This window comes from Citrus sinensis, chromosome 3 (genome assembly GCF_022201045.2).
Source record: "Citrus sinensis cultivar Valencia sweet orange chromosome 3, DVS_A1.0, whole genome shotgun sequence".
NCBI classification, from domain to species: domain Eukaryota; kingdom Viridiplantae; phylum Streptophyta; class Magnoliopsida; order Sapindales; family Rutaceae; genus Citrus; species Citrus sinensis.
The window spans coordinates 16,974,493-16,986,559 of record NC_068558.1 but is presented as its reverse complement, the minus strand read 5'-3'; the positions used below and the strand labels follow the sequence as shown (position 1 = coordinate 16,986,559).

General features: G+C 31.3%; 1 protein-coding gene across 1 annotated transcript; it reads right to left on the bottom strand.

Annotated features, from left to right (window-relative positions):
• Positions 1 to 7,062: 7,062 nt before the first annotated feature.
• Positions 7,063 to 11,649, bottom strand: LOC102616017 (KRR1 small subunit processome component homolog). Its single transcript, XM_006477988.4, has 12 exons — positions 11,242 to 11,649; positions 11,051 to 11,127; positions 10,306 to 10,416; positions 9,972 to 10,040; positions 9,221 to 9,277; positions 8,984 to 9,022; positions 8,772 to 8,876; positions 8,528 to 8,610; positions 8,326 to 8,407; positions 7,933 to 8,076; positions 7,733 to 7,807; positions 7,063 to 7,616 (listed from the first exon to the last, which is right to left on the bottom strand). The coding sequence occupies exons 1-12, from the start codon at positions 11,420 to 11,422 to the stop codon at positions 7,509 to 7,511; spliced, it is 1,131 nt and encodes a 376-aa protein (XP_006478051.2). The 5' UTR covers positions 11,423 to 11,649; the 3' UTR covers positions 7,063 to 7,508.
• Positions 11,650 to 12,067: the final 418 nt, after the last annotated feature.

Genomic DNA, 12,067 nt, shown 5'->3' with positions numbered 1-12,067 from the left:
GCATAGCAGGAAAAGCTGGTGATCCCAACTATCATAATATCAAACTTTTGGTAGATTCACTGGCATGACAGGCGGCTATCTCCTCTTTTATAGCACGAGATTTCCTACCGATTCCTTATTTTTTGACACGTATTCAACCGATCTTTTTGAGATTCGGGGCTCACATATCTCTTCAAATTTTTACAAAGACTTTTTATATCCTTACATAGTGTATCCGAGGTACCCCCGGAGTACCTAGGGTAGCCGGGATACCTAAGGTACCTGGGGTACCCAAGGTACCTGAGATAAACTAATTTCTCAAATATCTACACGTGGCGCTTCATCATTGGCCTCATGTTTCCTTCCTAAACTTAGAGTAAAATAAGTATAAATTTGTTCATATTCTCTTCTCTTATAATTTATAAAAAAAATTAAAATTGATAAATTTATGATGAATTTTGGAGCAGATCTAAATCTTTTTTTTTTTTTTAGATCTAGATATGGAGCAAAAATTATAGATCCATGTTTGATTTGGTGTAGACACATATCTCAAATTTTCACAGATATGGATTTAAAGTAGGGTAGATCCAACTTATAACTCTCTCATTGCCATCCCTAAGTATCACATAGTATTTAGAGAGAGAAACTTGGGTTGGTGTTGATAAATTTTATAATCAATTGCTACAAATGCCAATGTGCAAGTATACACAACAAGTAATAAAGTGATGAATATTCAAGATCGTCTCCACAGGAATTGATGTTACTCGAAATGTTATAGCAATCACAATAGTACAAATCAACTTAAGGCCGAAGTTAACAATTGTAAATTGAGTTTTATCGTAATTGATGATTGTGAGAGAATAAAGTAAAACAATACCATAATGAAATAAATTAAATTAAATGTGTCTAAGACTCAATTGAGATTATGGTAGTTGAATGATCAAACTCTCCTTATAGGCTGACTATTTTTCATCAAGTTAACTCTAGTTGTTACGGCAAGTGCTGCAGCACTGGGCAGAATTAATCTGCATCCTCATCTGTCGCATTTTGGAACTCTCATACCCTTAAATACACTAGCAATGACCAGTTGCTAATCTACTCATGATATGGCTTTATGACCCTTTTTGTCTCTCCACCCTACAAGGTGAGCACCTATGTCTAGTGTGTCACAAATCTTAAGTTCAAGTATTGCCCTTATGAGATTCAAGATAACTTAATCCAAGAAACTTAACTTAAGATCAAGTAATACTCTAATAATATCCGCTAAGACATGCTCTTTTTCTGCTCTATCTTAATTGGAACTATTAAATGGGTGGTCAACCGAAATAACAGTTATATTAATAATAACTACTAGAGTAAAGTGCTACAACAATGACATAACAATACATAAGAACAGTCAAGAACCCATTGGATTGTTCGTCACTCAACTACAAGCAAATCTAGTTTATATTCGGAATGAGAAAAATAAACATAAATATATTGTTCACAGGATACATCAGAACAATCAAAGAAAGAAGAAAAGTAAAAGTTGAGAACAGCGAAAAGCAAATCCAAATAACTCTGTTGGAATCCTCAATTCTGCTGAAGCCGTCTCCTTTTTTTTCCAATCTTCTTCTCCTTTTTTCTCCAATGAATTACTGATAATCCTCTTACCGCCTCTCTATGTGGTGCGCGCCTCCTTTTTATATTGCAAACTAGGGTAAACAAAAGTTCGTGGGCGTGCATGAGTTAAATTAGGAAACATGCAGATCGCGATTCTGCATCTGGCTCGCGCCTAAGTTTTCTCCCGCATTGCTCCCAGATTGCTACAACATTGGTTGCTCTAACATCAGCTACAACACTGCACTATTCCTGATTGTACTTTACTTCTTTTGCGGCCATCTTCTTTCCTCCTCTTGCTCATCTAATGTCTCAACATCCCTTCATAAATTAAGATGAGAGAGCGAGTCAGTCATGATGTGCTCATAATTTATCTATTATTTTAATGCTTCCATAACTTAATTTTATGTTAAATTATATTTTATTATGTTAATTTTATCTTAATTTTTATGTTTTGTTATTTTAGGTACAATATGGGATTAAAGAAGAATAAAATCATAACATTCAGGAGAAAATCAACTTGAAGGAATAAAAAAGGGAAAGCAATAAAGAAAATCAATTGTAACAAATTACAAAGAATTTATTTTAATTAATCATTAAGCATGCATGCACGTGGGGAAGCATTAAAGAATTTATTTACAAAGAAGATATGGCATGCACGTGATGGGCTTTGGCTTTGCAAATTGGCCCATTAAATTTTACAAGTTGAGCGTGCATGGGCTTAAAAGTGGCGGCTTAGCTTTTGTTTTTTTTTTTTTTTTTCCATGTGAGAATTTAGGGCGCACAATATAAGCTAATATAAATGCTATACTTGCGGGAGAATGAAAGGAAAGAAGTCAGCAGCACAAGAAGAATTGAAGCCACGAGAAAAAGAAAATAGAGAGCAGCAACCGGAAGTCTTGAACAAAACCGAGAGCAATAGGAATAATTTGGAGCAGGAGAAAGACGCATTAATTCTTGAGTTTTTTTTTCTCTCTTTTCTATTATCTTGTTTGAATGTTTCCAATCAAATTAATGGATTCTCTTTATATTCCCATGAACTAATTTATTTTACTAGGACTACGATGTAACCTAACTATGAAGATTTAATTCCATAAATTTATGTTATTTTTAATTTATTATTCCATAGTTGAGTGTTCATTATTGTGTTTAATGCTTTTAAATATCTGGCCAATGTTTGAATGATTTGAGGATACATAATGAGACCGAGAGGAGATTTATGTATTTTTACTTTGTGTAATGGATGCCATGAATTGAACGAAAGATAGATATGTGCCAACGTGATTCGTGCAGTTTTTTCTAAGAATTTCCATAGAGCTTAATGAATCTTTGCATATTTAAATTCACATAAAGATATAGTGGGTTGATATGTGGAGATATTTTTTATATTACTCGAGAGAGGATATTGAATAAATTAGAGAAATTCACTGTCAACATGGGTAATAAACTTTAATAGCATGGATAGAGGATTAAATTGGATTGGTTATGGTGAAATCGGATGTCCTAGTGTCTTAATCTCTTGGTGATTTCTATTACTGCCTGCATCTTTATTTAATTTTTAGATAATTTAATTTATTTTAATTTTAAATCTAAATTCGCTTATTTGATTGTTCAAATAAATTAGGGTTAGAATAATTTCGGTAACTAATAGGATATACAATCTATGTGGGACGATACTTTACTCTTCATTGTATTACTTGTGCCGACTAGTACACTTGCTAATTTACGCATCAAGTCACAATTGACAGTGGCATACTCATGTAACATTAATTAATTTTATTTAACTTTCTGCTATCATGCTCTCTTCCTCTTGATCCTAAATTGCAGAAACTAAGGTTGTGTTTGTTTTTTTTTATCTGAAATCTGAATAAGTCTTAATTTAGCTAAAATTTGAATAGGTCTGAATGACATGTTTATTTTTTCTTTTTCAATATCTAAAAAGAAAAACTTAAAAGCTAATAGTTTGACATAATATCTTTTTAAGTGGTGCATATATTTGTTCTTCACAATTTATAATTTTAACAGGTCGATTAGTTTGGTAACTTTAAAAAAAATACTATTATTGTTGATCTTAATTTAATTTTTAATGAAAGATGTAATTATAACATCAAATTTTATTATAAAGTCAACACTGTTATTTTATTTTGATTCATCATAATTGACATAATTTGATTTGTTCAATATTTCAGTTTAGTTAATGTTATTATGTGAATAAAAATTTAAAGCAATTAAAAAAATAACTTCAAGAATAATACGAAAATATAAGGTTTATACATAATATTAGAAATACATGAATTGTTAAGGGTATTTTTTATATTTGAAATTAAAATTTTCCATTTAGATTTCAGACTTCAGATAAAAGTGGACTTTTTCTATTTTTCTATTCAGATAAAATTGTCTGGTAATAAGTGATAAGTTAAAAAAAAATCTAAAATAAACAAATGTCTAAAAAAAGTTAAATTCAGACTTCAGACTTCAGACTAAAAAACAAACAGCACCTAAGTCATTTTATTATTATTAGCGGGGCGTCCTCTCCTTAAATGATGTGTTTACTTCATGGAATGGGGGATGTGAATGAAGGAATGGGAATGAAACCATGTTTACTTGACAAAATGTAATTTGGGAATAAGAATAAAATGTGTGGGTCCCACACAATTTGGGAATAAGGAATGTGAATCTCATTCCCATGGGGGGTTGAAAATGAAAATTAGGAAATGGGAATGAAATATATGTTTATTTTTGTATCCCCCTATTTTTTTCATATTTCCCAAATTACTCTCATTCAAATCACAATTAATTTTATTATTTTAAATGTCATTAATAATAATAAATAAATTTTATTAACTTTATTATTTTAGTTATTATTAATAATTTTTATTATTTTTATTAATAAAAATAATAATAACAATAATTAATAATAACTAAAATAATAACGTTAATAAAATTTAATAATAATAATAATGTAATTTTCATTATCTAGATATATTATTATAAAAATGATATTAATTAAAATAATAATAATAATAAATGTTAATAATGATAATATTAATAACAATAATTAATAGTAACTAAAATAATAAAGTTAATAAAATTTAGTAATAATAATAATAATAATAATAAATGTTAATAATGATAATATTAATAAAAATAATATTAACAGTAATTAATAATAACTAAAATAATAAATTTAATAAAATTTAATAATAATAATATTATTATTATTATTATTATTAATATTAAATGTTAATAATGATAATATTAATAAAAATAAAAATAAAAATAATTAATAATAACTAAAATAATAAATTTAATAAAATTTAATAATAATAATAATAAATGTTAATAATGATAATATTAATAAAAATAATATTAACAATAATTAATAATACACATTATTATTATTAAATTTTATTAACTTTATTATTTTAGTTATTATTAATTATTGTTAATATTATTTTATTAATAATAATAATAATAATAGTAATAATAACAACAATAATGATAATATTGTTAATAATGATAAATTAATTATTTTTATTTATTATTAATACTATGGGTATTTTAGTAAATTGATTCTCATTCTCATTTATTTTGCCAAATAAACACATAAATGGCATTGTCGCACATTCCCATTCCCATTTAGTTTTGCCAAGTAAACATTGAAATCTCATTTCCATTTCAGCCCATTCGCATTCCCAGTCCATTTTCATTCAACCACATTCCCATTTTATGAAGTAAATGCACCAAAAGTGATTTCATTTAGGTGGGTCTTCTTTAAAGATTTTTTTTATATATTATAATTACAACTCTACTTATACTTACAATAAAAAATCGATCAAGATTCTCCTTGATAATTTCATTATGGCACAGCCCGAATTTCTTGTACCCTCACATAACACCAAAAAAATATTTAATTTACTATAAATTATGTGAAACAACTATACCCATATCCGATTTTATTAAGAGGGGACTTGAGTGCATGTGTTGTCGCCCATTGGCGGTCTTCTTTGAGTTGGATATTCTAAGTTCATATTTTAGAATGTTGGCACATGAGTGAGTAGCAGATTTGATAAAGAGAAATCAATTAGGTAAATAATTTATTAAGTTTGTCCAATTGATAATAGAAGGAAAGCATTTTTTATTCTTTGTGCCACGTTCACCTAACCTCGTATTAGATAGTGATTCTGTTTTAACCTCGTACACATCAATGCACATCACATCACCCATAGATTATTAATGGTGGGACGAACCCGAATAATTTTTATTTTCTCCTTACCTCCAGTCAGCTGCTATAAGATTCATGTCGTTACCAACCCGACTACACCCTTGGGAGCTTATGAACGTATATTATAGTCTTATAGACTATATCAATTTTAGGCTGCATTTACTTACCAGATTTAGGAATGGAAATCTAGAATCAGAATGAAACCCACATTTACTTAATAAAATAAGGGGAGGAATGAGATTCATTTTGGTGTACCCCACAATACTTTGGGAATTTGATTCCCAAGGGGAGACTTGGGAATCAGACTCTCATTTTTAGCATTTCCCTTGCTGCCCGCATTAACATTTTTATTATTTTAGAAATACCCTCACTTTAGATAAAAATAAAAAATTAAAAGCGAAAAATAAAAAAAAAATCCCTAAAACCTAAACTTTCTCGCTCGTGCCTCCCAATCGAATGCCATTGGAGCTGCTTCCATCATCACCGTGGCCATCCACCATCTTTGCCACCGTGGTCCGTCGACTGTGGACAGCTGCTAGTTGCTAGTTTCGTCTCTGTTGGGCCGTGTCGATTTCGTCTTCGATTTCGTCTCTGATGGCAACGGTTTTGATATGATGATGTTGCTGCTGCTAACGATGATGATTGTTGTTGTTGTTATTGTTGATGACGATGAAAATTTCGATTTTGATTATTTTTTTTTTTTGGGAAATGAATTATTTTTGTTGATGGTGATTACTTGGGAAATAGATTAATTTGATGATGATTATTATCATTATTTTGGAAATGTATTATTTTGTTGATGATGATGAATCCAATTATGATTCTTATTATTAATTTTATTATTATTATTAATGATAAATTGTAATTAATTATTATACTAAAAACATATGAATATAATTAATTAAGATATTAATAGTAATTTTAATAATAATAATAATAGTTATTATTATAATTAACTAAAGACATTTTAGTAATTTGAAACAATTCAATTTATTCTGATTTCGATTCCAAAATAAAATAAACATATTAATGGGATTCCAATCATTCCAACTCCAGTTCTTACTACTCAAGTAAACAATTTATTTCGATTTTCATTTCTCATTCCCATTCCAGCCTATTTCGATTTTAACCCATTTTGATTCCAACCTATTCGAATTTCTAGCAAGTAAACACAGTATGTATTCAAAATATATGTAAGTTCCCCTTTTTTTTTTTTTGAGCTCATCATTCCAGCTCATTCTCATTTCAACTCATTCCGATTACTGATAAATAAACGTAACATATATTCAGAATATCTGTAAGTTTTTTTTTTTTTTTTGTGGAGCTCATCATTCCCACGATTTGATCACAATCACAGATTTTCCTTTCCTATTTTCTTAAATAAAAGCACATTGTGCTTCAAATGAAAAAGAAAAAAAGAAAAAAATACTTATACAAACTAAAACCGCGTTGAAAGGTTTGATAGTGACAAATTCTCTCCCCGCAATGAACAATTCTTCTCTTTCACAATATTCCTCCTCTTGATTCTAATCCAGCAACTGGCAAATGTTCAGTCAAGAATAGATTCTGTTAATATCAAAACTCAGGACTCATAATCCCAAGTATTAGTGAAGTAATCTTTCAAGATCATACAGTGCACTGTTACCGCACATCTAAAGAACAGTGGTACGATACATAGCTTAAGCAGATCAATATCAGAATAAGATCATTTCGATTTCTTTTTCTTAGATGGTTTTTCCCCAGATGCTGCAATATACTCTTCGGGGTTGATATTCTCAGCAAACTTTTGCTTCCTGAGCTTCTTTGCCTTTTCCTGCAAATCGAACCAACTTGTAACATACATAAACTGAAAAATAAAATATAAATAAAGAAATAAATGCAAATAAAAAAAATTGAAATAAATCTTCAACGTTTCACGTTTGCAATTACCTTTAATGACTTGGCCATGGCTGCCACATCATTTGTCTTATCCTCTGCTTCACAGGAATTCTGCCTCGAGGGTTCCTGCAATAGCCACAAGAAAATTTAAGGAAGGTTATTACCAAAATAATAATAATGACGAAAAAAGACAAAAACAAGTTCCTAACATAACATAAAGAACAGCTAATTGGAGAGTCTCAGAATAAAACCTCAGGAGGTATAAATGCAGCGTCTCTTTTTCTTTTGTTTTCGGCTGTTTTTTCTGCCTGCTTCTCCTGCTTCTCTTGCCACTTTTTTGATTCTTTCTTTCTCTCACTTAGGAAGTATTCCCCAGATTCCAGTAGTTTGTCAATCTGCAAATATAGCCCCAAATATTGCCAATATAGATTATTTAATTTGATCAGGAACAACTATAAGAAAAATTCAAAAGTAAGAATCAGCCAGTGATCCAACTACAGGTTCCAAAAAGTGTGTATACATACATAGATATACATATATATAAAAGAACATCCGCTGATTTAAATCTTGGTATAACAAGTGGAAAACGAAGAGTTTACTAACAGAAATGCATTAGCAACAAGGTGGCAAAGCAATTGTCTCACCTTACTAGGTTGTGGAGGAGGAGGGAAGGGTGTATATGGTTTCTTCTCTTTACTCTTGACCTTCTTTTGTTTAACATTTTTCCTGTAAAATTTCATCACATAATTACAATATGAACAAATAAGAAATGTATAACAGCAAAAATGCTGCAATAGTTCAAAATATCTGTATTTAACATGCACGAATTATCAGTAGATATCATACTTCTTAAATTTAGGGAGAAACCTATCCCAGTTTTCATTTGCAAGAGCTGGATCCTTTTCAAGTTCTTTCTTCACCATTAGAATCTGCATGAAATGGAAAACAACCCACAGGAAAGAGAAAGAAAATCAAGAGTCAGAAAGGTAATGTTAACAGACTTCCAAGTGAAAAGAGAAACAACTACATGTTAGGTTTTAAAAAGAGGACAATATGATGAAGGCAAAAATTTCAAACACCAGCCTATGACCTTGATATGGTATACAGGGTGCATTTTATTCTGCATGCAATCTTCCACTATCCTCCTTACTTGCTTCAAACCCTTAAATGAACCCATAGCAGCAACTGTGTTACCCTATTCAATTACAAAGTCAGCTTTGGCTTTCCACTTCATTTATTGCAATCCAAAATATAAAAAACAAAGCAATTTAATCATAGATTTCAAAGAACAGTAACTATTACCTGAACTAAAATATAGCAGCCTGTCAGTATTTCAAGTGCCTGCATCCAAAGTGGAAGCAAAGCCAGTTACAAGAATTAGACAATTATGCACAGGAATCATGGTCAAGCTGCCGAAGCATCCCCTTCAGCTTTGTTTTTGACTTTTGCCTTTTAATTTTTCTTGGTAATGCAGAATTGGGATTAGCATAGATTTTTCAATAGAATGACAAAATGATAAATCTAAGGAACAGGACACACCTTCAGAGTGGAAGAATTTGGGCCCACAAGATGCTGTCTTCGTTTAACAAAACGTTCCTGCAAACAAGTAGACATACACTGATTTAATCTTCACAAAAGCATGTAGGAATTACCCCAGGACTTCTTTTTGGTGACTTTAATCAGAATTGAACAAGAGAATGACAGGCTATTATCCATGGTGCTGAGTATTTGAATTTTCTAATACTCTAATATATAAGTATAGGATAAATTAGAGCCTACTTTAAATAAAATGAGGTATTATTAGCTGATTTGGTTCTCCAGAACATGGAGAGTGACTACATGGGTTTTAGATTTCTACTAGTTTTAGACAAATATGATGTCTCTTTTTGCTTGCATCTTTTTCTCTTTCTTTCTTTTTTTGGATTTCTGACAATTACAAACAAATTTTGCCCCATAAATCTAAAATTCTCTCAAACCTAAGAATCCTAACTCCCATCTGCAACTACCTACGGCATTCCCCTTTCTGATCTATTTCAATAACCATCACAAAAGTTGTTTGAAATGTTATCGCTAGATGCATTAATTCTTGGAATTACGATGATTCTTCTTTTGCCCACCAACGGCTTAATAGCAAGTTTATTGAACTAACAATCCATAAATTCCTTACTTGGTCTTCGTACAAAGCTACATAAATAATCAAACCACTTCATCCGATATCTTCTCGGCTTTTTCAGCAAGTATGATTATCGTATTATACCAACAGCATCAAATGATTTTAAGTGATACAAACCTTATTGCGGACCAAGTTGCCAATCTTGATGATGTCACACTGCATTTCATCATCAAGTATTTTGATTGCCTGTGATATGAGAAGAGTGTGAAACATCGAATTATAATAATCAATACAAAAAATTCCCAAATGAGAGATCTGCCCATGAAAAAACCCAGGATCATTAACTTCCCTAGCAATGAGTTAAAAAAGCAAGTTGCATTAAATTCATTCAGCATTGATGGAACTAATACGCCCAATCTACTGACACAAAAACCTCTCCCCCAAATATTTTATTAAAAGGTTTAAAACAAAATAAGTGAAAACCAAAGCACAGCAAAATTAGAAAATATACCTGAGGTGCAGGGACACTTCTCGACAAAAGCCTAATGAGATCCCTAGCTTTGACAATAATATAAGGATCCCTGGTTTTCCTTGTTGTGGAGACAGTCATGGAACCCTCAACCTGATGTGCAAAAAAGATGGCAGAAAGGGAAATGCAAGTTATAGATAGAAAAGATTTCAGAAACCAAGCAAACATATATTTTAGGAAGTACAGTCAACGTCAAAGGTATTTCATACAGACTATTAAATACAAAAATAAATGGAACAAGCAATCAAAAAGCTACACTTCGAGAAAGGCTACCAGTTTAAACTAGATAAATACAAACTAGTAAATTAAATTGAGCAGCTCTGTCTAGTGGTAGATAACTCAATAAAGATAGATTGTGTAGCTTTAGGCCCTTGAGTGCCAAACCCAGATTCTTATAAGCTCCAAAATGTTAAAAAAACTGATTAGCAGAAACAAAAATTACCTTTATCCTTCGAAGACTTCAATTGAAAAGGAAAAAACGAGGGGCTTATTTGAGATCTTTTTATTTTTCTCTTTAATAGCTGTTATTTTCCATACCCTAAATAAATTCAATGCAGAGAAGTAAACTACAGATTCTTATCTGAATATGGCAATCACGAAACCAAGCCCTCATCAGCTCACAATACCGAAATCATGCACAACCAACCTCATTCAATATGAGCAATCAATTTATATGACCACTCAACCACAAATGTTCGACTAATCAAATCTTGATGAATGAACTTACCAGATTTAGCTCACAAGAAACACCATATTCTTTCAAAGCACCTTTCACCATAGGCCAAGCCTCTTGCAAGTATTTCTCTGTAACAAACAAACAGTTGCACACAAACAAACCGAAAGCACCCAGTAAGTGCTTACTCCATAAGCACTTTGAATTATCTCAAACCAAACAAGACATAAAGGCAAGGATTGCACCTCTGTATTGGGGGAAGAGAGTAGAGAAGGAGCTGACTTCGAGCATGCCTCCTTCGTTCCAAAAAGGATCAAATTTCTCAACTTTCCAGTGATCGATATTCGGATCCTCATCCCACGGCTTCGGCTTGTCATGCTTTCCTTTGTGTTTCTTGTTCACCGTCTTTTCCATGTTCTCTCCCATCACCAGACCTTTTACGGCGTCGTCTTGACAAAAGAAGAGGAAGAACCAATCCAAAAAACCACAATTACAACACTAAGAAAGATTGTGGCGGCAACTACCGTTTTGGTGCCGTTTGAGTTATGAATTAGGGCAAGTGATGAGAAACATTCTGGTGACAGCGGAGATTTTAATTCCCAAATTGCAACGGTGTCGTTAGTGTTTTCAAACTGGTTTTAAATTTTTGTTATTTAATTTCCATACCCTTCCCGGATCCGGGTTTCATTTAATCCATCGCAACCTCGGAAAACCCGAGACCCGGAATCAACCCCGTAAATCCCCTAATAAGACCCTTTTTTCGATATTAGACGCTGATAATTTAACAAAATTGCCGCTTAATATATCTTCATGTTACTTAAGTAACTAAATAATTTTTATTAGGTAAGTGAAAAAAATTAAAAAAAAACCATAAAAAAGATTAAAAGACGAGTGAGTGACTGGACGTCGAATCAGCGGCTGTGCAACCGAAATTGACATTATCATTAATGTCATGGCACAACACTCTCTCCTTTTATAGCTTGCAGCTAGTGGCAAAAACAAACACAATTATTAAGAGTTTACTTCGTTATTGTTATAAATTAGGAACTTCGTTAATATTGTTATAGAATA